The following is a 26,117-nucleotide window of genomic DNA, read 5'->3' as shown; positions in this document are numbered from 1 at the left end:
AATCTAGGCTGGGCGCAGTGGCTCACGCCCGTAATCCCAGCACTTTGGGAAGCCGAGGTGGGCAGATCACAAGGTCAGAAGATCGAGACTATCCTGGCCAACATGGTAAAACCCCGTCTCTAATAAAAATACAAAAATTAGCAGGGCCTGGTGGCCTGTGCCTGTAATCCCAACTACTCAGGAGACTGAGGCAGAAGAATCACTTGAACCAGGGGGTCGGAGGTTGCAGTGAGTCAATATCATGCCACTGCACTCCATCCTGGCAACAGAAAAAGACTGTCTCAAAAGAAAAAAAATCTATAAAATAAAAAACAAAAACCAACTGGCACATTTTGCCTTTTTAATAATACTTAGCAGCCGGGCGCGGTGGCTCACGCCTATAATTCCAGCACTTTGGGAGGTCGAGGCGGGTGGATCACGAGGTCAAGAGATCGAGACCATCCTGGTCAACATGGTGAAACCCCGCCTCTACTAAAACTACAAAAAATTAGCTGGGCATGGTGGCGCGTGCCTGTAATCCCAGCTACTGAGGAGGCTGAGGCAGGAGAATTGCCTGAACCCAGGAGGCGGAGGTTGCTGTGAGCCGAGATTGCGCCATTGCACTCCAGCCTGGGTAACAAGAGCGAAACTCTGTCTCAAAAAAAAAAAAAAATAATAATAATAATAATAATACTTAGCTACATTTTGTGCATGTCTATTTCAATTAATTTTCCTTTTCTTCTCTATGAAGCCGGACTTCTAACCCATATGAGGGCAAGTGGGGCCCCATTTCTTTTTGCCTCTCTTAGCTGGTACCTGGAATGAGTTCAACATTCAAACATTCATCTCCTGAATGTGCTCTACAAGCTACAAACCCACAAGCAAATGAAATGGAGCGGGTTATGTTTCAATCTATTGTATTGCAGTTAAACAGCAGACAAAACTCCAGTCCCTGGCCTCAGGGGCAGTAGGGGTGTGGCCCAACTCTGTGGCCTCAGTCCTGCTAGTGGCTCTGTCTACAGTGAGACAACACCCACCACCCCACTGCCCTATGCTTGGAAGAGGGTGCCAGGACGCATATGTGTGCAAGCGTACTTGGACATCGGGGAGAATAAATGCCAATCTTTGTACCAGTCAGACTCTGGCATGAAGATGGCACATTCCCACTGGGTAATCCATGGAGCGTTTAAAGGAGTCCCGTTTAGTACGGGCAGGTGTAAGGAAACGTGAGGACTCCAGGATGGACATTAGTGACGAGCTGTCCCCATCACCAGACCTGAAGGGTCACAAAAGGCAGCAGCTCCTGGAACCTGAAGTTCAGGTATTCAGAGTTGCCCCCCAGGAGCTAAGATGTTAAGTCCAGAGATGCAGAGAGCCATGGCTACCTTGATATCACAGGGAGGGAGCTGAGGGAATAAATGCCCACCTTCACCTTCCTCCTTCCCTCCACTATCCCGCTGCTGAGGCTCGGCCTGAAGCCAGTGGGAGCTTGGTGGGACCTCTCGGACTCAGGCAGAGGAGCCGAGGAAGAGCGGAGAGTCGGGCTGCTGGGTCAAAGGGATGTCATCGGGCATTCAGAGTTTGCCCAAAAAAAGCTTTCGTTTTACTCATAACCCTTGCAACAACCCTGAGAGGGAGGAAGGGGGTTGATGGATGGGAGGAAGGAGTGGAGGGAGTAGGTGAAAAGAAGTGACAATGGTGCTACCCTGGGTTGGGGGAGCTTCAGAAGCGCTTTGGTGAGCTGCTCAAGTTCTGTTTCCCATGGGAATGGGTCTGTTATTGTAAAACATCAGAGCACTGTACACCTAATGATGTTCTCAATTTCCTCCATATGCATTTTATTATACTTTAGTAAACTGCTTTGTTTTTGTTTGAGATGGAGTCTCGCTCTTGTCACCTAGGCTGTTGTGCAATGGCAAGATCTCAGCTCACTGAAACCTCCACCTCCTGGGTTCAGGCGATTCTCATGCCTCAGCCTCCTGTGTAGCTGGGATTACAGATGCCTGCCACCGCACCCAGCTAATTTTTGTATTTTTAGTAGAGATGGGGTTTTGCCATCTTGGCCAGCCTGGATTCAAACTCCTGAGCTCAAGCCATCCTCCCACACTGGCCTCCCAAAGTGCCGGGATTACAGATGTGAGCCACCATACCTGGCCTCTTCTCTTTTATTCATAATAAATTCACATTAAAATTCTTCTAAGTGTCAAGCACAGTGTTAGTCCCTGGGGAATGTATGACTAAAGTACAGTGCCAGCACTCAACAAAGAATGCTCTAGAAGCCTCTAGATCTTTCTAATCTTCTAGTGTGAGCAAGAATTGCAAATGCCTGATGGGAAGGGTGGAGTAGGAGGTACAGTTAGCAATTTGCTGAGGTTATAATGGGAAGAGGACAGTCCATAAGAAAGGGCCTGAGAGCCTTCCCCCAAGGTAAAGAGACTGCATTTGATCTTGTGGGCAGTGTGGAGCCAGGGGAGGGTTTTACTCAGAGGAGTCAAGTGCACAGATGTGCTTTTGGAAAAGCTCCCCTTGGCAGCAATATGAAGAATGGATTGGAGGTGGGTGAGAGTACAGGCAGTGAGGCCACTTTTAGGGTGAGGCATGATGGCTTAAGGAGGAAATTACCAAGGCCTGAACACAGGTGACAGCAGTGACACCCAGAGAAAAGTAAAAGAGGAGACTCTTAGCAAGTGGACTCTGGGAGGTGGTGCTTGACTGATCGGGAATTAAAGAGCCTAGGAGGAGCCTGAGACGTTTTCCTAGGATTCCAGAGCGAGGTGCTGCCACATCCCCAGACAGATAGGGAAGGAGAGGGGTTTAGAGCTGGTTGCCCTAAGTCAAAGATGCCTGCAAGGTCCCGAGTAGCTGGAATTACAGGCGCCCATCACCACATCCGGCTAATTTTAGTATTTTTAGCAGATGGAAATTCACCATATTGGCCAGGCTGGTCTCAAACTCCTGACCTCGGGTGATCCACCTGCTTCGGGCTCCCAAAGTGCTGGGATTACAGGCTTGAGCCATGGTGCTTAAAAGTACCCCCTTCCCACCCACGTGCCTTTGGCTGAGCCTGTTGCTGGTTTGTTCACTCTTATTTAGCACAGGAAATCCCTCAAAGGGCTCCCTCGAATGCTGGGGATGCCCCCTTCACATCCCAGCACCTTCTTGGGACTCACGTTGCTCTCTCCTTGAACAGCGCAAGCTCTAATCATGCTCTGAGAAACTGCGGATTTTTCTCAAATCCCCTCGCTGTCACTTGGCTGTCGCCTGCATCCTCAGATCCTCAGCTGGATGGTTGAGTGCCAGTTCAGTGACTCTGCAGCCTCGCAGGGGAAGGGTGTGGTACTCATCATGCACATTAAAGGCCTTGCACAGCTACCGCTTCTCATCTCTGGCCAGTCTGATTGTTGATTCAAGTGGTTCCAGGGGGAGTAGACTCCACCCATTCGGTGCCTTCAATCTTCAACCCAGCCTTACTCCCACCAATCAGGAGCAACGCCCCTAGGCTCGCCTCTGCTTACATTAAGACTACAGATTTCTCGGCCAGGCGCGGTGGCTCACGCCTGTAATCCTAGCACTTTGGGAGGCCGAGGTGGCTGGATCACCTGAGGTCAGGAGTTCAAGACCAGCCTGGCCATCATGGTGCAACCCCGTCTTAAAAAAAAAAAAAAAAGGCCTGGCGTGGTGGCTCAAGCCTGTAATCCCAGCACTTTGGGAGGCCGAGGCGGGTGGATCAAGAGATCGAGACCATCCTGGTCAACATGGTGAAACCCCGTCTCTACTAAAAATACAAAAAATTAGCTGGGCATGGTGGCGCGTGCCTGTAATTCCAGCTACTAAGGAGGCTGAGGCAGGAGAATTGCCTGAACCCAGGAGGCGGAGGTTGCGGTGAGCCAAGATTGCGCCATTGCACTCCAGCCTGGGTAACAAGAGTGAAACTCTGTCTCAAAAAAAAAAAAAAAAAACTTAAGTGAAAATAATTTTCCATGTTCAAATACAAAAAGCTGTACATTAACTTCGCAACATAAAAGTTTCCCTTTTTGAGACAGTCTCGCTCTGCCTTCCAGGTTCAAGCGATTCTCCTGCCTCAGCCTCCTCAGTAGCTGGGATTACAAGTGTGCACCACCACGTCTGAGTAATTTTTTTATCTTTAGTAGAGCCCCCATTGGTCAGGCCAGTCTTGAACTCCTGACCTGGTGATCCGCCCACCTCAGCATCCCAAAGTGCTGGGATTATGGGCGTGAGCCACTGTGCCTGGCTAATTTTTGTATTTTTAGTAGAGATGGGGTTTCCCCATGTTGGCCTGACCTCAGGTGATCCGCCTGCCTGAGTCTCCCAAAATGCTGGGATTACAGGGGTTAAGCCACGATGCCCAGCCAAAGTTTCCTTTTCTAATACCACTTTCATGTCCAAAAGCTGGAGCACAGAAAAGTAAATAGCTGCTCTTACAGCTAGCCATTTGGATCAGCTGTTCTTGCGACTTAGTAATGACAAGCAGGAGCACTCCCTTGGAACCAGGGGTTTGAAAGCAAAGAGGAAGTTGAAGAGAATCAGCAGATAACAATTCCTTATCACATCGCAGTGAAATATACTGCCATAGGCCCTGGTGTTATTTTTTGCCATTTCAGTAGTCCTGGGGCCTCCGTAAGTGGCACCTACATGGTCTGTCAGACAACCAGCCCAACAAACCTCTCTCGGCTCACGTTTCCATTTTAACAAAACCCAAATCCAGTGAGGCTTAACTATCTCACCCAGAGTAGAAGACATATCCAGAACTGTATAATTACTTTTATTTTTAATGTCCAGAATGTGTAATATAAGGGCCAGAGCCTCCTCCTGGACTCAATTTTATAAATTCTCAATTGGTTGGTGAGGCCAATAGGGATACTTTTGCTTGTCCAATTTGGTTTCTGGGAAAGCTTCGTTCAAGTCCTCAATGGTCATCTGTTCAAATGGAATTAAGTTCTTATACTTCTCCATCTGGAAAGAGGGGAAATGTGTTAGTTAAACAGTGATGGAAAACAGAATATCCAAGGCGGGCTCCTGCCACCAGGTGAAAGACGTGTGGCCATGAAAGAGAGAAACAGTATTATAGGCAATGGCTACCCATCATCCTTACCTGTTTCTCATACTCTACAACCCTGGCCTTTGAGAGAGACACCCACTCAGCACAAGACTTCGCCTTTAAAAAAAAAAAGAGAAATTCAGTTCTGAAACCAGGCTGCCTTCTACCCCAGCGGCTGCTAAGGTAGGAGTCCTCCCAGGGCCCGCTCCTGCTTTCCCACTGCTCTACAGAGAATCTGTGGTTACCCTGACCACTCGGGGGCGCTCACTCTGAGAGGCAACCCACAGCTTTTCCTAACCCTCACACAGAAGCCCATACAAGAAACCAGCTTAGGATGGCAGCACTGGACTGCTCCTCCAAGTTCCTCACCCGGGAGACCTACAGAATGTCTGTTTTCATAGGGCCCAGCCACTGAATGGTCAGGACAAGCCATCTGAGCACCTAGCCATACTTCTCTTTGGTGAAGCCACTGAGTTCCAAAGTTTGGCCTTCAGCACTTTCAAGCAAACAATTAGGTATTTGAAAAGTACTTGGATAAATTTTCTAATTCCACCTCCTTGTTTTTAACAGCTTTGTTGAGGTGTATCTGAAGTATGATAAAATGCACTTACTTAAAGAACACCATTTGCTAAGTTTTGATGTTGGTATCCACCTGTGAAACCAGCAGTCTCCACTCAACCATCCCCAGGCAGCCACTGCAGATTAACTACATTTTCTAGAATTTTTTTTAACTTCAGTTTTCTGTGGAATTTAGAGTTTTATAAAGATGGAATCATATGCTATACTCTTCTTTTTCTTGTTGGCTTCTTTCACGCAGCATAATTATTTTGAAATTCGTCCATGTTGCTGCATTTACTGACAAGCCATTTCTTTTTATGGCTGTTAACTCTTTTTCCATTTAAGTCACTCCACCTTAACCTAACTATAGTATAGAGCTGCCAGGATCAAGAGAATTTCAGAATAAGCAAGAGCCTTAACTACTTACATCTTCTTTTTCTTCAGCATCCACCAGGGCAGTGTATCGATCCTCTGGCATAGGAACCTTCAGGGCATTAAACTACAAACACAAGGACAGTGAGTCATCGCCAACACACCCAGGAGCCCAAAGGGCTGGAAGCTACTAATCCTTATAGACCATATTGAATGACATACTGTGTCCCAATCAGATACCAGCATGCAACTGAAGTATTGTAGTGGAAAGAATATTAGACTGGGAACAGGAACTCAAGGGTCTCCTCAGCCCTATCACAAACTAGGAACCCTAGACAATTCTTTATTACAATGAGCTTCATTCTCTTCATCTGAAAAGGACAGCTGGAATTGATGACCAAAATAAATGACCTCTTAGCACCTTGAATTGTAAAAAAAAATTCTGATTTCTCTTCTGCATGAAATCCTAGAGGGCTCACTGGTGGAAGCAGCGCTGCATAATGGCTGGTCTCCTTAGAAGACTGCCTAGTGTTATGGCTCCAGCACTTAATCCTGCCTGGCACAGAGCAGGCCCTCCATAAGCATCTTTGAATGAATAAGCAAATGAACTCTGGATATTGAGACTTGTGTAAATATCAGAGGAGGATAGGTGGATTAGAAATTACAGCTATAAGGGACAGTTAAAAAGAGAGCAGAGGCTGGGCGTGGTGGCTCACACCTGTACTACCAGCACTTTGGGAGGCCAAGGAGGGTGGTGGTCACCTGAGCTCAGGAATTCAAGACCAGCCTGAGCAACATGGCGAAACCCCGTCTCCACCAAAAATACAAAAAATTAGCTGGGCATGGTGGCGCTGTGGTCCTAGTTACTTGGGAGGCTGAGGTGGGAGAATGCCTTCAGCCAGGGAGAAAGAGGTTGCCGTGAGCCAAGATGGCACCACTACCTCCAATCTGAATGACAGAATGAAACTCTAACTCAAAAAAAAAAAAAAAAAAAAAAAAAAAAGAGTAGAGAGGTGGATCACCCGAGCCCAGGAGTTTCAGACCAGCCTGCCTGGGCACCATGGCAAAACCCTGTCTCTACCAAAAAAGAAAAAACTACGAAAATTGGCCAGGTGTGGTGGTGGCACGCACCTGTAGTCCCAGCTACTAAGGAGGCTAAGGTAAAAGGATGGCTTGAGCTTGGGAGGCAGAGGCTGCAGTGAGCCAAGACTGCGCCACTGCACTCTAGCCCAGGCAACAGAGCCAGACCCTGTCTCAAAAAAACAAACAGGAGGCTGGGCGCAGTGGCTCACATCTGTGATCCTAGCACTTTGGAAGGCTGAGGCAGGCAGATCACTTGAGGTTAGGAGTTTGAGACCAGCCTGGCCAACATGGTGAAACCCGGTCTCTACTAAAAATACCAAAAATTAGCTGGGTGTGGTGGTGTATACCTTTAGTTCCAGCTACTCAGAAGGCTGAGGCAGGAGAATCGCTTGAACTTGGGAGGCAGAGGTTGCAGTAAGCTGAGATCACGCCACGGCACTCCAGCCTGGGCAACAGAGCAAGACTCCATCTCCAAAAAAAAAAAAAGAAAAGAAAAGAAGCCGGGCGTGGTGGCTCAAGCCTGTAATCCCAGCACTTTGGGAGGCCGAGGCGGGTGGATCACGAGGTCAAAAGATCGAGACCATCCTGGTCAACATGGTGAAACCCCGTCTCTACTAAAAATACAAAACATTAGCTGGGCATGGTGGTGCGTGCCTGTAATCCCAGCTACTCAGGAGGCTGAGGCAGGAGAATTGCCTGAACCCAGGAGGCGGAGGTTGCGGTGAGCTGAGATCGCGCCATTGCACTCCAGCCTGGGTAACAAGAGCGAAACTCTGTCTCAAAAACAAAAAAAGAAAAGAAAAAGGACAGGAAAAGAGTGGAAGAAACATTAGTTTGTTCCAAAGGGAGACAGGTCGGAAGCTAAAAGGAACCCAAGAGGTGGGCAAACATTTAACTTGAAAGCCCTCTGGGGAGTGGTGGCGCATGCCCGTAGTCCCAGCTACTTGGAAGGCTGAGGCGAGAAGATCGCTTGAGCCCAGGAGTTCTAGGCTTAGTGCATTATGTCGTTCGAGTGTCTGCACTAAGTTCGGCATCAATATGGTGAGCTCTGGGGAGCGGGGGACCACCAGGTTGCCTAAGGAGGGTGTGAACCAGCCCAGGTCAGAAACAGAGCAGGTCAAAACTCCCGTTCTAATCAGAAAGCCCTCTGGCTCCCAGATTAAGGCTACACTGTACTGCTGAATGGACAGAGCCTAAATTCCTGTGCCTATTTACAGTTAAATCTACCACAAGGCCTTTGGCCATACCCATCTTTCCTAAATTTCCTTAAGGGTCTGACTGTCATGCTGCATATGTAATTATTCACGTTCCTGCTCCCCGCCCCACACAAGCATATTACAAGCTCAGTGCTTTAGAGGTCTGAAGTCTCACCTTCTTTTCAAAGTCATCCACCAAGCCTGCCTTGGCCACATTGGCCTTGTAGTAAGCCCAGTCAATAGATGGTGGATTCTCAGGTAAAGCAGCCAACCTGTTCACAGGGAAAAGCAAAGTTAGGATTGTTCATAAGCAGTAGAAAATTCACTATTTCCCATCCCTTCTTTCTATGGCCTGGAGAGTCATCACACTTTCCTCTCCTAGGATCATCAGGAAAATGCAAGGATTGGCCAAGCATGGTGGCTCACGCCTGTAATCCTGGCCCTTTGGGAGGCTGAGGCAAGCAGATCACCTGAGGTCGGGAGTTCGAGACCACCCTGACCAACATGAAGAAACCCACAAAAACCCCATCTCCACTAAAAATACAAAAAATTAGCTGGTCATGGTGGCCCATGCCTGTAACTCCAGCTACTCAGGAGGCTGAGGCAGGAGAATTGCTTGAACCTGGGAGGCAGAGGTTGTGGTGAGCTAAGATTACACCATTGCACTCCAGCCTGGGCAACAAGAGTGAAACTCTATCTCAAAAAAAGAAAAAAAAGCAAGAATTTCTTTATATGTTGTCAGAAGGGCATCAAGAATTCATTTGTAATTCCTTAATACTGTTTTCTTTTTTTTCGAGGCGGAGCCTTGCTCTGTCGCTGGAGTGCAGTGGCGCAATCTCGGCTCACTGCAACCTCTGCCTCCTGGGTTCAAGCAATTCTTCCACCTCAGCCTCCCGAGTAACTAGGACCACAGGCACATGCCACCACGCCCAGCTAACTTTTTTGTATTTTTAGTAGAGTCAGGGTTTCACCATGTTGGCCAGGATGGTCTCGATCTCTTGAACTTGTGATCTGCCTGCCTTGGCCTCCCAAAGTGCTGGGATTACAAGCATGAGCAACTGCACCCAGCCAATACTGTTTTCTTTCTAGATCCAGTGGCAAGTATGGGGTTCCCTCTCAGAAACATACTGACCTGGAGGTGAGGATCTCATTGCAGGATTTCAGGGAATTAGCAATGGCCTTTTGGTTTGGGGGTATGATCTCCCAAAAAGCTATCCAGTCAATGGTTTTTAGAGCAAGTTTTCGCCCAGCCATCTTGGGATCCTGAAAAATAAGTCAGATCAAAACAAGGCTTTTTTTATAAGGTGAATTTTCATTTGGAAAAAATAATAAGTAACAAAATAAGGGCTCTTAGAGAGAATCCTTTAAATCTTAGAAGCATCCAAGCCTTCCCAAGAATCACTTGAACCCGGGAGGCGGAGGTTGCAGTGAGCCTAGATCACACCACTGCACTCCAGCCTGGCAACAGAGTGAGACTCCGTCTCAAAAAATTAAACAAATAAATAAAAGCCCAGGTGAGGTGGCTCACGCCTGTAATCCTAGCACTTTGGGAGGCCCAGTCCGGTGGATCACCTGGGGTCAGGAGTTCGAGACCAGCCTGACCAATATGGAGAAACGCCATGTCTACTAAAAATACAAAATTAGCCGGGCGTGGTGGCGCGTGCCTGTAATCCCAGCTACTGGGGAGGTTGAGGCAGAAGAATCGCTTGAACCTGGGAGACGGAGGTTGTGGTGAGCGGAGATAGCGCCACTGCACTCCAGCCTAGGCAACATGAGCGAAACTCCGTCTGGAAGAAAAAAAAAAAATCTATTGCCCCAGCACCTAGAACAGGTCATGCGCATAGGAGACGCTCAATAAATCTTTCCTGAATGAGTAACTGAACCCTGCATTTGAGGAGCCCTGAAAGCTCTACCCGTTCGAATCCAGGAAGCCGCCAGAGGGAAGGGAAGTGCGCAGCCCCGCAGCCCGCTGAGCGTCCCTTGTCAAGTTAACACCTTCTGCGTAGCGGTTCCCCAGTCCCCCCACAAGACTATTGAAGTCTGCCGCACTGGGAGCGGACTGCACGAGACACGACTTATGGCAAAGCGGCGCCCGGGACACAGCCGGGCCCCGGTGACCCCGCTCCCGCGAGGGTTGAGAGAGGGATAGCGAGGACAGGTGCGGCAGCTACACAAAGGGCACTCTGCCAGCGGGGCAACCCGAGGGCCCGGCGTCCCTGACGAGGTATGTATGACAAGGGTCAGCGTGAGGTTTGGAGGGGGCAGAGCAAAGGAGAACTCCAGGGATGGGAGCCAACGCCCGGATCCCCACTCACCTTCACCGACCCTGGCTGCCTACCGTCCACAGCAGCAAGTAACGGAAGTGGGTCACCGGAAGGTCTTCCCTCAGCCAACCCCAAAGCCAAGGGGGTGGGCCTTGTTTCGCAGATCAGCCAATAGAAATGAGGGCTGGTTTCGGAAGTCTCGCCCCGGGGGCGGGCACAGCGCCTCCGCCGCGCGGGTCCCCGGACGCTGGTTGGGGGCGCTCCCGTCCCTCTCCCCCCGCCCCACCCCCGCCGATGGGCCGGCCCGGCTCTCCCTGCCGAGAAATGGGCCGGCCCGGCTGCGCGCGGGCAGCGGCGACGGCGGCGGTGGCGGCGGCGGCTCAAGATGGCGGAGCTGCAGCTGGACCCGGCGATGGCGGGGCTGGGAGGGGGCGGCGGGAGCGGGGTGGGCGACGGAGGCGGCCCAGTCCGCGGGCCTCCCAGCCCACGCCCGGCTGGCCCCACGCCTCGCGGGCACGGCCGCCCGGCCGCCGCCGTCGCGCAGCCACTGGAGCCCGGTCCCGGACCCCCCGAGCGGGCAGGGGGCGGCGGCGCGGCCCGCTGGGTCAGGCTGAACGTGGGAGGCACCTACTTCGTGACCACCAGACAGACCTTAGGCCGGGAGCCCAAGTCTTTCCTCTGCCGCCTCTGCTGCCAGGAGGACCCGGAGCTGGACTCAGACAAGGTGTGCCCCGCCCTCGGGCGCGCCCCCGAGCCTTCGAACCCCGTCATTCCTCCTAGATCCTTCCCCAGAGGCCTGAGACAGGGTCCTCACAGGCAGCCCCCTCAGGCCTGGATCCCCTCCTTCCCCTGCCTCCCACGCTACACGCAGGGGACTCAGAGGGACCTCCCTCTTCCCATTCTCTCCCGTGTTCAGGCACACTCCGGCTTTCTCCCTGACCCCGCCCTTCGTTCTCTGAGACTCCTTCCCACACTGCGCCCACCCTCACCCACGAGAACGCACTCCACACCTCTTCTCCATATTCTCTGCCCCTGACATCCCACTGAGATCTGCCTGAGTTTTCCCTGGCTCCTCTTCAGCCCCCCACTGCCGGTGCCAGATGCATCCAGAACTGGGTCAGGGTGAGCTCGGGCATCTTTGTAGCTTTCTCAGACTTCCTCTCGGACCCCTCTGCCAAGTTGGGCTTCGACAGCTGCAGGAAGTGCTTCTTGTGATATCACGCTGCTTTCCTATAGTGCTGGTCGCAGAACTTTTATCTGGTAACAGTCACTGGTTTAGGTCCATATTTAGATCAAATGCGTTTTTTGGAAAGAGGTTACCGTTTGCTGCTGCAAATCTAGGCTAACCGGCTAAGACAGAAGGAAAATGAAAATCTCAGAGTGGTGGTGGGCAAGATGCATGGCTGCTGACCAAAGGGCTGAGAGATGACAAGACACTTAAATCCTTTCCAGTTTGAACTGTGTCAATTTCTTTTTAACTTTACGTGTTCACCTTGAAGTTCTCATATAGCACTCAGCTGGTCACCCCTCGAAACCGAGCTGGGTTTGCATAAACATTCGTTGTTTTCGTTTGTTCCTCTCCCAGCTCTCCTCTAAGAAATCTCAGATTGATGGAAACCTATCCTGCCCTAACTTTAAAGAGATTTCAAAACCCTTGCTGATAAAGGAATTATTTTTATCTACCCTATATCCTCCTTGTGGTAATGGAAGCAGTTTGTTCTTGTTCTTTTACTGTAAAGATGAGTAGGATTACAGCTGCTCAGAGCCAAGTCCTGGCAGTACCAAGCTTCCTCTGGGCACAGAGCTGGGGTGTGTGAGATTACAGCTGGCAGTGCAAACTCCCACTGATGTTGGCCTTGAGCTCAGGAGCATTGCCAGCTACACAGAGGTTTTCTTAGAATTAGGAATGCAGTTCAGGGGCAGTGGAGAAGTCAGAATGTCCATCTCAAGAAAAGACTTCAATTACACAGCTATGACGTTTTCCCCCTTTCTTAATAACAGACACTCTACAGAACAATGTTTGTCATTGTAATTATTGTCCAGGCAAAGATTTTCGAATTCCAGCCAGTGAGTCAACAGCTAAATGAGTATGACTGTGTGTAACACCCTACCTAAGATAATGTTCATGTACAAGATATATAAAGCTGGCTTTCTTACCAATAGTTTGTGATAAGCAAATGTGTAGCAAAACTTGCTATCACTAAAATTTTTTTAGCTGATGGAATGAATTGTCGTCTTGGGACGCTGACAAAGGTGGTGAAACCCTGTCCTGCCTTTGTTTAAAATGCTCCTCAAAGCTCTGCAATGATACCCTTGTGTTTGGTTGGCAGGATGAGACGGGGGCATATCTGATTGACAGGGACCCCACCTACTTTGGTCCTATCCTAAACTACCTCCGCCATGGGAAACTCATCATTACTAAGGAGTTGGCAGAAGAAGGTAAGAGGACTGTTTGCACTGGGGGTTTTCAAAATTCAAGTTGAATCTTTAAAGTTGTTTTGCTGATTTAAATTTCGTTTGAGAGTTTCATCAAGCTCACATGCAGATATAGTTTTGGGTTTATGAAACTGCACAGGAAGCCTCCAGTTACCAGGCTTTTCTGAGGGAGTCCTGTTTAAGGAAGCCTCCTTAGGCTCTGTTCAGCTTCTTGGTGAGAAGGAGATAGGTAGCTCAGCTTTGGAGATAACTTCAGGAGTTCTTTCCAAATCTCTAGAATTGTCACGATCCTTTTTTTTTTTTTTACATGTATTTGTTTGCTGGCAGTGAGTGCCTGTAGTCTGAAGAACCAACACATCCCTGACATTCAGTTATTTATAGTTTCAATTTTGGTTTGAACTCGCAGTTGTACAAAAATAATAAAGGCTTGGCCTCATTTCTTTTAAGACTCTGGCCTCATGCTTCCCTGTAAATGTTTGCAGCTGACCTAATTCATTCTCTAGTTCATTGTCAGGTGTATCATCAGTGGCCTCATCTTTTGGTTTGTAGGGCATTGGAACTGTAAGTGGGTCTAGTCCACTTTCTACAAGGCTTGGCATGGTCCCACTGAAGGCATTCAGTTGTAAAGGGGACTGTCCCTAAATCCAGGGCACCCCGATCTGAGAGCTTTGGCTCTGAGTAAGAAAGCTTGTAATGGCTGTACTAGTTAATGAAGTGACTGCAAAACAACTCTGTTTCAGCCAGTAAAAAGAGGAATTGCCCTTTCTCTTTTTTTAAATGTCTGTTTTTAAACAATATTTCAAATGCATACAAAAGTGATGGGAATAGTACAGTGAATTCCGTGCATGCACTATCCAGCTTCAACAATTACCAACTCCTGGGCAGTCTTCTTTCTTTTTTAAAAAAAATTTTTAATTTTTGGGAGTACATAGTAGGTATATATATTTATGGAGTATGTGAGATTTTTCTTTTCTTTTCTTTTTGAGATGGACTCTCCCTCTGTTGCCCAGGCTGGAGTGCACTGGCATAATGTCAGCTGACTGCAACCTCTGCCTCTGGGTTCCAGAAATTCTCCTGCCTCAGCCCCTCAAGTAGCTGGGACTATAGGCATGCGCCACCATGCCTGGCTAATTTAATAGAGACAGGGTTTCACCATGTTGGCCAGGCTGGTCTCCCAACTCCTGACCTCAGGTGATGCACCCACCTTGGTCTCCCAGAGTACTGGGATTACAGGCCTGAGCCTCCATGCCCGACCTGAGATGTTTTGATACAAGCATGCTGTGTGAAATAAGCACATCATGGAAAATGAAGTATCCATCCCCTCAAGCATCTATCCTTTGTATTACAAACAATTCAATTATCCTCTCTTAGTTAAGTATCTTTTCTAATGCCTTTAATTAAAAAACTGTAGTTTGAAGTAATTTAAAACTTAGAGAAAAGAGTAAGAATAACACAGAGAACTCCCTTTATCCCAGATTAACCAATTTTCAATGTTATTTTTGTCATATTTGGGGTTTGGGGAGATTTTGTTTGTTTGTTTTTTTAAGAGTCAGAGTCTCGCTGTCTTGCCCAGGCTGATCTCAAACTTCTGGCCTCACGTGATCCTCCTGCCTCAGCCTCCTGAGTAGCTGGGATTACAGGTGAGAGCCATCACACCCAGCTTTTTTTTTTTTTTTTTTTAACCATATTTGCATTGTCCTTCATCCTCTCTTTTTCCCTCTTCCTCCCCCATCCTCTTGCCTCTCCCACCACAATTCTTTTTTCTTTAAAGATGGGGTTTCACCATGTTGACCAGGCTGGTCTTGAACTCTTGACCTCAGGTGATCCACCCACCTCGGCCTCCCAAAGTGCTAGGATTATAGACGTGAGCCACCGTGCCCAGCCCACAAGTCTTTTTTTTTTTTTTTTTTTTCCCCCACAAGTCCTATTTCTAAACCATTTAAGAATAAATTGCAGATTTCACCCCTTAATATTTGTATGATTTCCCAAGAACAAGGATATTCTCTTATATAACCACAGACAATACAGTTATCAAACTCAGGAAATTTAATACTGATACTTTATATACAGCTTATTTTGTTAGTTGTCCTAATAATGGCCTTTATAGCAAATTTGTTCCTGTATGATCACACATCTCATAGTTGTCCTAAGGCCTTTGAATTAATTTAGCGTGGGAGTCTTTCAATGATTGCCTTTTATGTTGTTTGTTTGTTTGTTTATTTATTTATTTATTTATTTATTTATTTTTTTGAGATGGAGTTTTGCTCTTGTTACCCAGGCTGGAGTGCAATGGCGCGATCTCGGCTCACCGCAACCTCCGCCTCCTGGGTTCAGGCAATTCTCCTGCCTCAGCCTCCTGAGTAGCTGGGATTACAGGCACGCGCCACCATGCCCAGCTAATGTTTTTTGTATTTTTGGTAGAGACGGGGTTTCACCATATTGACCAGGATGGTCTCGATCTCTTGACCTCGTGATCCACCCGCCTCAGCCTCCCAAAGTGCTGGGATTACAGGCTTGAGCCACCGCGCCCGGCTATTTATTTATTTCTAAAAAGAGACGGGGTTTCACCATGTTGGCCAGGCTGGTCTTGAACTTCTGACCTCATGATCCACCCGCCTCGGCCTCTCAAAGTGCTGGAATTACAGGTGTGTGCCACCGCTCCTGGCTTATGTTGTTTAAATGATTAGCATCCTATTAATTTTGGTCCACATAAATTTGTACACACACCTCCACCCCCACCACCCCAGTTTTCTTAAAGGCAAATTGGGCACATCAAGTTCAGGAGGTGTCCAACGTGATTAGCTCCAGGAACTAAGTGACATATGGGAAAGGTATCCTGCAGCTAATGGGCAGGTGCCAGGTAGAGGAAGGAGGATTGAAATGGAGTAAGCAGAGCATACCCTGGCGTTTGACTAATTTATGTTGGAGAAAAGGTCATGGGCACACCGAAAATAGCAAAGAGAGATTTCCTAGGCAGAAGGAGAGAGATTAGATTTGCATTTAAATAATGCTGTTTTTAGGCCAGGAGCTGTGGCTCATGCCTGTAATCCCAGCACTTTGGCAGGCCAAGATGGGCGGATCACCTGCGGTCAGAAGTTTGAGACCAGCCTGGCCAACATGATGAAACCCCATCTCTACTAAAAATAAAAAAAAATTAGCTGGTGGCGGGCACCTGTACTCCCAGCTACTCGGGAGGCTGAGGCAGGAGAATCGCCTGAACCCAGTAGGTGGAGGCTATGGTGAGCTGAGATCACGCCATTGCACTCCAGTCTGGGCAACAAGAGTGAAACTCCATCTGGGGGGAAAAAACGTACAAAAATTAGCCTGAGGTGGTGGCCCGCACCTGTATTCCCACTTAACTCGGGAGGCTGAAGCAGGAGAATCCTTTGAACCCAGGAGGTGGAGGTTGCAGTGAGCCGAGATCCCACCACTGCACTCCAGCCTGGGTGACAGAGTGAGACTCTGTCTCAAAAAATAAGTAAGTAAATAAATAAATAAATAAAAGCAGTTTTTAGCAAGCATGTAACCTTCAACCTCTCCTTGGTGTTTTCCTGGCAAACTCACACACATGTCTGACTGCCGTTTGGTCCTTGTTCCAGGTGTGCTGGAGGAAGCGGAGTTTTACAACATCGCGTCCCTTGTGCGGCTGGTTAAGGAAAGGATACGGGACAATGAGAACAGAACTTCACAAGTAATGTGTTTGGAACTGTTAAGGGGGGGATGTCTCAAGGGGCCCTCTGTCAGTTGTCTGTGATTTGAAAAGGATGCCTTTCCCCTTAGAGCTGGAGGTCTGTGTGGAGCACTGTCTGTTCGCAATGCAGGGAATGCACACTCAGCCAAACTGCACAGGAGAAAACAGGAAAGAAGAAACAACAAAGAAAACAGAATAGGCCTATGTTCCAGTAGAATGAGAAGATTGTGGCTGCTCACCAGATGGCAGGAGGCGGCGCCCAGGGCACTTAAGGTCCACAACCTATTCTCTCTGACCGAGCATGTCTCCCTCCTAAAGACTGTCGAGGTCTTGGTTCCACCTGTTGGCCACTCTCTATGGAGACAAGCCTTGAGCACGTAATCAAGTCACATCCAGCTCCTACTTTGCAGGCTCAAGTGATTCTTCCACCACAGCCTCCTGAGTAGTTGGGACTACAGGTGCAAGCCACTATGCCTGGCTAATTTTTTGTATTTTTGGTAGAGAGGTTTCGCTTTGTTGATCAAGCTGATCTCAAACTCCTGGGCTCAAGTAGTCCACCCACCTTGTCCTCCCAAAGTAATGGGATTACAGGTATGAGCTGCGCCTGGCCTTGATTTTTATATTAACTCACATATAGTAACAAGAGTGAAAGGGAATTTGCCCATCTAGTTAGAGGAAAGGTGTTAGGGCATACCTATTTTACATCTTGCCATTTATCATGTGTTTGAATGGCCATAATAGCTTCTATTAGGTGCTTGGGATTCTGTAAGTAATTGAAAGTCCTTGCTCTCAAGAAGCTTGAAGTCTAGCCAGAAAAATAGACCCTCTCTTTCATGCGTTTAAACTCTGTTTTAAGAAACTGCAACTTTGGAATTAAGAGGTCTTGGGAAAATTAGAAAAAAAAGAAAAAGAAAAACTGCAGGTACAGACTTAACAGTAAGAGAGGGCAGAGTCTTCCTCCACCATGACTACCTATCTTGTAGCATAATTGCATCTTATCCTATCAGATACTGGTGGTAGATGCTTTAGGTGTAATCTATTGCAGCACAGAATTTTCCTGCCATTAAGAAGGCAGTACGTCTCTTTAATTTTTTTCTTTTCTTTTTTTTTTTTGAGACAAAGTCTCGGTCTGTCACCCAGGCTGGAGTGCACAGAGATGGAGTTTCACTGTATTGGCCAGGCTGGTCTTAAACTCCTGGAACTCAAGTGATCCACCCACCTGGGCCTCCCAAAGTGCTGGGATTACAGGCGTGAGCAACCATGCTGGCATAAGTTTCTTTTAAAAGTAAAAAATAATGCCTGTCCTTTTTGTGTTAGACTTCATGTTTCAAAGTTTTCTGGCTCTAAGCCAGGTGCGGTGGCTTACGCCTGTAATCCCAGCACTCTGAGAGGCTGAGGTGAGTGGATCACTTGATGTCAGAAGTTCAAGACCAGCCAGCCAACATGGTGAAACCCCATCTCTACCAAAAATTGGCCGGATGTGGTAGCGGACGCATGTAATTCCAGCTACTCTGGAGGCTAAAGCAGGAGGACCTCTTGAAACAAGATAGCGGAGGTTGCAATGAACTGAGATGGCACCACTGTACTCCAGCCTGGGCAACAGAGCGAGACTCCATCTCAAAAAAAAAAAAAAAAAAGTTTTCTGCCTCTAAATGGAATATCTGGATGAGTAACTGACACTAATGATGAAAAATTAACTCTCTTACCCACTGTCTCCAGCAGTCTGCAAAGGTGAAGAGAAGGGCTTATTCAGTTAGTTTTCTTCCATCCGGCTTATAGCCGAAAGGCTCCTTTTTGATGTTCAAAGGTGGCTTTGTAGTTGGTTTGCAGATTATTACTTGAAATGTGATCCACCGTCACCAGTCTCTTTGGCATCTTACATTTATATGGTATCTTTTACTATTGTAGATATTTAATAGTTGAGACATTTTGGTAGTACAGTTTTATCTTCAATTTTCCACATTCTAAAAAATGACTGCTTACTGTAAATTTTGATGATACCATGAATTTTGTAATTTGAAATGATTCAACTCGTGGTACCTGAACATTCTCCCCTCTTCATCATCAGCTGATTCCTAGAGAGCATTGTAAGATTTCTATTTGATGACCACAATTAAATTAATTCGTCTTGTAGATTCTGAAGCCTTGTGGATTCATACCCCTTTGGAAGCTTTTTTGTTCTAGGAATGTCAAGACCTTTTTGATCTTAGCCGATCTTTCCATCTGTCCTTTTTATGTAGTGAAACTGAAAATGAATGTGATGTTGTTCAGAGACACCCTCTTTGGAACTTGTCGTACATGGCTGTAAGATGAAGTTGGCCGTGTGTGGATTTTCAAACACGTTATCTCTTTGAACTTACTTGTAGCCCTTCACACATGCAGCATTCAAGCCAAGCCCAAGATGTGGACCTCGACCCCACCTTTGTTCTTAGCTCTTAGTGGCTGCCACCTAACTACTTTCCTATTTCTTTTTCCTTTTTTTTTTTTTTTTTTTTTTTTTTGAGATGGAGTCTCACCGTGTTGCCCAGGCTGGAATGCAGTGGTGCAATTTCAGCTCACTGCAGCCTCTGCCTCCTGGGTTCAAGCAATTCTCCTGCCTCAGCCTCTTGAGTAGCTGGGATTATAGGCGTGCACCACCATGCCCAGCTAATTTTTGTATTTTTACTAGGGACAGGATTTCCCTGTGTTGGCCAGGCTGGTCTCAAACTCCTGACCTCAGGTGATCCACCCGCCTCAGCCTCCCAAAGTGCTGGGATTACAGGCGTGAGCCACTGTGCCCAGCCCAATTGTTTTATAGTACAAAATTAGAGTATCACAAAAGTTCTGGGACGTTGGCCACAGTTGTCAAAGTCCCAGTTATTTAAGATGCCATTATATTGCCTCTTTTTTTCTCTCTTCCAAAGTAAACCACTGGTGCTCTCAAATGCACCAAGAGCAATCACCTGCAAAAAATACTATCATAAGAAATAGAAGGCTGGATATGGTGGTTCATGCCTGTAATTCCAACACTTCGGGAGGCTGAGGCAGGCAGATCACCTGAGGTCAAGAGTTCGAGACCAGCTTGACTAATGTGGTCAAAGCCCGTCTCTACCAAAAATACAAAAATTAGCCAGGCGTGGTGGTGGGCGCCTGTAATCCCAGCTACTCGGGAGGCTGAGGCAGGAGAATCTCTTGAACCCAGGAGGCAGAGGTTGCAGTAAGCCGAGATCGCACCATTGCACTCCAGCCTGGGTGACAAAGCAAGACTCCATCTCGAAAACTGATAATAATAATACTAATTTTACCTTATTTTTGACTTGGGGAAATGGATTAAATCTAAGTTCATCAACATAGTTGCTCAATCATTCATCCCTCTGAAGTTCAGAATTATTTTACCTTTTTTTTCTTTCTTTCCTTGGATAAATTTTTATTGAAAAGCCACAGTATCCTGGCTTGTGGTCATCTAAAAAGAAAAACATTTTTTAAAGGGGGAGGGGGGAATAGAAACGCTACAGTACTATTTGTAAAAGGGGATAGTGGGTGGCTGCCAAGAAAAGATTTCCAAGCAAACTCCTTTCAATTCAATGTTGATTCATTTGAAGAGCCTCCTCAGGGCACCTGCAAACTGTGGTGCCCTTGATGTTCTCAGTCTGTGCCTGGTCGTTGCAGGGCCCTGTGAAACATGTGTACAGAGTCCTGCAGTGTCAAGAAGAAGAGCTCACACAGATGGTCTCCACGATGTCCGACGGGTGGAAATTCGAACAGGTACATCTCTTACAGAGCAGCCACCCCAGACCCCAGGGGGTCTGCAGCTCTTTGAACAATCGCTGTAGACGGCCAGTTAATAACCCTGGGAGATGGGTAGGGCCAGGTGGGATTCTTTTCCAAAACATGGACAAAGAGCCATTCAGTGGGCACTGCTGGTCAGTGTTACGTGAGGAGTTGGGGGAACAGAATTCAGTGGGCACTGCTGCTCCGTGGCACATGAGGAGCAAGGAACAGAGATTCGGTGGGCACTGCTGCTCCATGGCACACGAGGATTTGGGGGAACAGAGGAGCTTCATGTCTTAGCTTCACACTCAGACATTGCAGTGGGGGTCAGCGAGCACTTGAGGCTTCAAAGTGCCTCCCTTTGGTTTGTGTTTCCCCACAGGGATTCTAGAATAAGTCCCTAAAGGAGACTGGGATTCGACAACAAGCCTTCCATTTCTTTTCCCAGAATCAGGGCTTTTTGGTTCTGAATGTCTGTGTAATCCACCACGAAGAGCTTGGTGAACAGCTGTGTTAGGAAGGGATCAGGCACCGTGGGAAATGTGGTGAGGCCGTTTCCCCCACTTCGCGTTTACGATTAAGCTATCAAAACAAAGCTGACAGTAGGAGCTTCACTGTTTTCCTCCATTAGATGGCAGACTTGTTCAGTTGTCTTGTTGCCTTCAAAACACGGGAAGGCCAGACCAAATAGAGTAAATATGATTTTATATGGATTATGCCTACTTACGTGTAGAGTTTTAAGAGGTCAACAGCTGTCTCACCAGATGCTTACCTTCTAAAAGAAAATGCACACTTTGCATTAATGGTATGATCTTACGGATCAAGTGCAAAGCTGTCTCTGTCTTCACAGCCAGTGCTGATTATTCCTCACGCTTAGCTTCCACCACGGAATCCACTCTGCCTGTGCTGTCAGCCTGGTTCTTACTGGGCGTGGGTTGTAAAACGTTGCCAAGAGTTTAATGCCCTCCACTGCAGAAGTATTTTTCCTGATACGAGGTCTTAAGCAAATGATTTTTTAAAAATTATTCTTTGTGCAACTAATGAATAATTTCTTGTTACATCTCTCATCTTATTACTGTCCTGTGGGAGGACTGAGAGTGTTCTCATTGCCTCCCTTCTGGATGAGGAAGTTAGTTTCAGCCAGGCGGAAGCGCCCTGAGCCCCATCCTACCGCAGTCAGCCATGCCGCCCACATGACGCCTCACCTGCTCACTGGGATGCCCTTACTCTCTGCCTGAGCTGCTCCCCTGCATGTATATTTCCTCTTTAGAATTAAATACTGAATTTCATTCTCCAAAAAGGTTAAAAGTACTACGCGGTGGCTCACACCTGTAATCTCAGCACTTTGGGAGGCCATGGTGGGAGGATCGCTTGAGTCCTGGAGTTCAGAGGCCCGCCTGGGCAACATAGTGAGACCCCACCCCTTCTTTATGAAAAATAAAAGAATTAGCCAGGCATGGTGGCACACACCTGTAGTCCCCAGCTACTCAGGAGGCTGAGGTGGAAGGTTCACTTGAGCCCAGGAGGTGGAGGCTGCAGTGAGCTGTGATTGCACCATTGCACTCCAGCTTGGGTGACAGAGCAAGACCCTGTCTGGAAAAAAAAAAAAGTACCAGCACCATGTGACTTCCAGTAGCTGATCAGTGATTCACTTGGTGCTTTCCAGAGCCTTCTGAGTACCAGTCTCCTGTCTACGGCTTCTGCTGAAAGAGGAGCCAGCTCTGTGTGTGACTGAAGCACGTGTCCATTTTGTTCACAGATGCGTTGTCTCTCCCCTTGGTGTGATGAAGGGAGCGTGGGTGTGTTAATCCGGCCACTGCCTGTGGGGGGGACTTCAGAGCTTGGGTGAAGGGACGGTGCTGGAGCTCATACTTTTCCCCTGGGGAAGCCTCACTGAGGATGCCCTGATGAAGAACAGGCCCATTGACACCCTGGGGCTTTGGTGGTCCCAGAGAATTCTTTATCCTTTGAGAAGTAAAACAAAAGTTCGGTCGGAGGAGAGGCGATTTGTGTAGCACTTTACTGTGTTAAGATCGCTGTGTGCATGTTCACTGTATTCTTGGCTCATCAGCTCATCAGCATCGGATCTTCCTATAACTATGGCAATGAGGATCAGGCAGAATTCCTCTGTGTTGTCTCCAGAGAACTAAATAACTCTACCAATGGCATCGTCATAGAGCCTAGCGAAAAGGCGAAGGTAAGGAACCCCTCCCCAGGCAGCTGCCTCTGGCCCGCTTGTTCGCAGCCCCTCCGTGGCATTTTCCTGAGCTCTTGCTCCTCACTTCTTCCCTGGCCTTCTAGAGCCAGCGTGGTGTTTTCCCCTCGTTTTGTTGTTTTTGACTGTGTAATTGAAATTGGGATTTACGGAGCACTGACGGGTTTTTAGTTAGGAAACAGGAACCTAAAAAGGATAGGCTTTCTCCATCCCCTGCCAAATCAATGAAAAGAAAAGCTGCTTACCGCTAATTACTACAGCGTCGGAATTCTGAACTCAGACTTGGAAAGTATTCTGCCTTTATTCTTTAAAACTTGTTTTTTCACTGCCTCAGGAGAAAAAGGGTGTTTTCTTACCTTTGTGACCTTTACCTTCCTTAAGTTCCTGGGAAATTGTTTGACACTGTTTCTTTTCCCTCCGCCATGCACCCCTCCCAGCCCCCCCACACACACATCCACACGCGCGCGCGCACATGCGCGCAGCTTCTAAATGGCAGATACCAGGTAAACTGGAATCACTCCCTTTAGGCTGGCAAAGCTTTGGTCCCACAGCACATAAGCTTCAGACCCAGCTGTGTCCAGCAAGAGAGTGTTTCGCACCAAAGCACTGTGGGTGAGGCTGAGACTGCACCCCTGCTTGCTTCCTGGGATGACAGGACTGTCATGCCGCTCACAAGGTCCAGTGGAAAGCAGCCCCCGACATCTCTCTCTTTTCCCTCAGCTGCCTCAGCCTCTCCCCCGTCTCCAACTTTCAGATTCTGCAGGAGAGAGGATCACGGATGTAAACTAAGACCCCGAAACTCCAGACCTTCAGGAGAGCAGTCAGCAGAGCCCCTCTGTGAAGTGAAACCTCGCTCCTGTCCAGTGACCGAGCCACTGCAAAGCACAGCTGAGCCTGGCCCCCTGTGAAGAAGTGTTCTGGTCAAAACTAAAGGAACTCCCTCCCACCCGCAGGACTCCGAAGACAGATGCGACTTCTGGCTGCAGAATACCTTTTCAGAAACCTGTTTTCATTTTCTTAGCCAGTATTATAACAGATCTTTACAACAGCAGCTGGGCTGGGTTCCCAGTCAGAGCCTTTTGGGAATCTGGAGGGATGAGGGAAACGGCCTGTACTTATAGGAAGGTGGAGCAAAGGAAAGAGGATTGTTCCTGCCCCGTGCCATGGTTTCACCCTATGTGTGCCACATTGGACGTTAGCAGCTGCTTTGGAACACCGCCCCTCCTGTGCACCCTCAAAGACCTGCAGCAGATGCAAAGGGTTCTAGCTGCAATTTGTCGAATTGAGGTTTTAGGTAAAGCATAGAGATGCCATAGCACACCACATTCCCATGAATGGAGCCTCCAAGGAAAGGGAGGATGGGGTGTCTTTTATTGTGTTGATCGTTTCTCTGGATTTGGGGCTCTCAGCTGCCACCACGTGCAGCTTTGCCTCAGTTTTCTCCAGCAGCCGGGACCCTCCGGAGAGCTTGCTTTCCCTCCAGTAGGAGGTTTGAGACAGGCAGCATCCTGCCCTGAGTCAGCCAGCCAAGTGGGAGCTGTAGGGAGCTGGCGGAACTGCGCCTGCAGCCTCCTCCTGCCCCCATTGACCCTGTTACCTTCCCTGGCTTTTTCAACTGGACCAAAGATGAAGGGACTTAACGGACCTTTTGATGGCTTGGGGTGGGGAAGGCTGTTTCTTTGAAAGTTGCCAAATGTGTTACGTTGTTGTATCTCAAAGAGTTTTTATTTCTGTGGCTGTCTCGGAAATGCCTTGACTGAATGTGCAATATTTGTGTCTCTTCTTGGTTTCTGACCTTGACAAACCTGCTCCCCTCTGTGCTGTCCCCAGTGGTGCGTATATGTGTGCTAGACAGCCTGAGGACCCCCTGTGTCTCTGACCTTCCCTCACCATTACCCCCTTTTCTGGAGTGCCATGCTGGCGAGGATCCAGGGCGGCAGCGCTGTCCTCCGGGCTGTGTCTGCAGAGCTTGTGTCCACACTTTTCTCTCCGAGCGTTCGGGTCTCGCTGAGCAGTCATGGAATGCAGTGAAGCCAGGGGACCCTGTCTGACCCCGATAACTTTCAGTAGCATAGCAGATGGCATGGAGAAGGGGAAGGGGCTCTGGGGACTGCTCTTGTGAAAGCCGCCTCGAGCCAGGCTCTCCTGTCCACCTTCAGAGGCTATGTCCTCTGCTCCACAGCACAACTGCTTGCCAGGTGCGTCTGGGTAGTAATTTCTGGAAATGACTGTAGACTATGCCAGATGTCTTTAGCTTCTGATCTAACGATGCCCAGATGGCTTAACTTTTCCCTAGGACCCTCGCTCTCCGTGTTTCTCTGTATCTGTAGCATAGCACAGAACCCGGTATACAGGGGTTTCTGCTGACGCATCAGTGTCTACACACCTGTGCGCCACATTTTACAGCTGTAAAATGTTAGATGAACTGCCACCCTCTGTAAAAGCAGCCACCCCTTCAAAAGAGTCACAGGCATCCATCCAGTCATATTTTCCAGGAAAAAAAAAAAAGATTTAGCGATTTAGATGTAGCCAAGGAAAGTAGCAATTGCGGGAAGAGCCGAGGAGGTGGGAGGACTTCGGAAGAGGTGCTCCTTGGCCAGGTCCAGTGAGTAACATCAGATTGACAGAAGGAAAGCAGCTTGCATTGGGGTCTTGTGCCTGTCTGCTTTCCTGGGACATGCCTGATCAGCACGGGCTGGGGCTCCTAGTCCCAACCCCAGCTTTCTCACCAGTTTCAGCAAGGAGACCTGGCAGGCAGACACCAATGTCAGCACCTCCTAAGGGCACAGTTTCCTTCGTTCCTCTTCTCAGATTCCGCATTTGCCCTGGTGAAAAGACTGCAGTTGAGCCCCAAGCCACGTGCTCCGGGCAATGGGAGTGTTATTTCCGCCCTCTGGGGGGCTGGTGTTCACCAAGTTTCCCTCCTCGCTGCAACCCAATGACAACTGTATTGTTCCAGTGCTCCAAGACTCTGAGGCCGATTGGTTTCTTCAGATTTCTGGGAGCGTTGTTCACCCACACCCTTTAGGAACCAGGCTGGTATTCTTGCCTGAAAGCCTTGTGCTCTCAGAGTGTCTGGCTAATCACGTCAGAGAGGTCTGCGTGGCAGTTTGGGGCTGTCACGTGACCGGTGACCCACACTCTGTGCTGCCCAGTATTGCCAAGTGGGGAGGGTCCTGCCTTTTTCTCTGCCCTCAGTCTGGGACGCAGGTGATGCCAGCTAGGTCCAGGAGCGCTTAGCATCCCTCAAGCAATGACACAGTAGCACTGATTCTGTCTTTTCCTCAGAATCTGGCCTTTTTCCATGACAATGAGGTGGGGCCCGGCCTCTAAAGTGGCTTCCTTTCTGCACAGTTGTAATGCTCTGGGGGTGTCAGCGAGGCCGGGGGCGGGGAGCCACAGGATGCTGAGGAGGAGGCCCAAGAGGACACCTGCACCCTCCAGTGTGGCCTTTGATCCGGACCTTCGGGACGAGGCTGTCACTGGTAGGTATCCTCTGTTCCTGTTTGTGTGT

At 48.4% G+C, this 26,117-nt stretch overlaps 2 protein-coding genes across 8 annotated transcripts in view; one reads left to right on the top strand and one right to left on the bottom strand.

Annotated features, from left to right (window-relative positions):
• Nucleotides 1-4,746: 4,746 nt before the first annotated feature.
• Nucleotides 4,747-26,117, bottom strand: part of ATP5PD (ATP synthase peripheral stalk subunit d) — a 30,814-nt gene continuing 9,443 nt past the window's right edge. Inside the window, exons 2-8 of one of the 7 annotated variants that reach the window (XM_032241734.1) lie at nt 23,234-23,238; nt 17,602-17,614; nt 9,380-9,510; nt 8,423-8,519; nt 6,024-6,095; nt 5,093-5,155; nt 4,747-4,953 (exon numbers count right to left, since the gene is read on the bottom strand). In XM_032241734.1, coding sequence (XP_032097625.1) covers nt 4,822-4,953; nt 5,093-5,155; nt 6,024-6,095; nt 8,423-8,519; nt 9,380-9,510; nt 17,602-17,604 — 498 coding nt within the window. In that variant the 5' untranslated portion in view covers nt 17,605-17,614; nt 23,234-23,238 and the 3' untranslated portion in view covers nt 4,747-4,821. Of the gene's footprint in view, nt 4,954-5,092; nt 5,156-6,023; nt 6,096-8,422; nt 8,520-9,379; nt 9,511-9,655; nt 9,668-9,819; nt 9,844-9,959; nt 9,981-10,160; nt 10,183-10,562; nt 10,759-11,142; nt 11,232-17,601; nt 17,615-23,233; nt 23,239-26,117 lie in introns of those variants that run through there. The other 6 variants (XM_032241735.1, XM_032241740.1, XM_032241738.1 and 3 more) reach the window with 6 other exon arrangements.
• On the top strand, nt 10,808-25,099 carry KCTD2 (potassium channel tetramerization domain containing 2). The gene is made up of 6 exons (XM_032241733.1): nt 10,808-11,235; nt 12,842-12,950; nt 16,547-16,638; nt 20,287-20,382; nt 22,460-22,585; nt 23,358-25,099. Exons 1-6 carry the CDS (start codon nt 10,897-10,899, stop codon nt 23,385-23,387), a joined length of 792 nt encoding a protein of 263 aa, XP_032097624.1. The 5' UTR covers nt 10,808-10,896; the 3' UTR covers nt 23,388-25,099.

Source organism: Sapajus apella, unplaced genomic scaffold, assembly GCF_009761245.1.
Source record: "Sapajus apella isolate SASKATOON/1434 unplaced genomic scaffold, GSC_monkey_1.0 scaffold48, whole genome shotgun sequence".
Taxonomy (NCBI): domain Eukaryota; kingdom Metazoa; phylum Chordata; class Mammalia; order Primates; family Cebidae; genus Sapajus; species Sapajus apella.
This window is presented reverse-complemented; position numbering and strand designations above follow the sequence as displayed.

Coding starts and splice junctions, on each gene's coding strand:
- KCTD2 (XM_032241733.1), top strand. CDS start 10,897: ATGGCGGAGCTGCAGCTGGACCCGGCGATGGCGGGGCTGGGAGGGGGC. Junction 20,383..22,459: donor ACGGGTGGAAATTCGAACAG/GTACATCTCTTA, acceptor TTGGCTCATCAG/CTCATCAGCATCGGATCTTC. Junction 22,586..23,357: donor AGCCTAGCGAAAAGGCGAAG/GTAAGGAACCCC, acceptor TCCAACTTTCAG/ATTCTGCAGGAGAGAGGATC.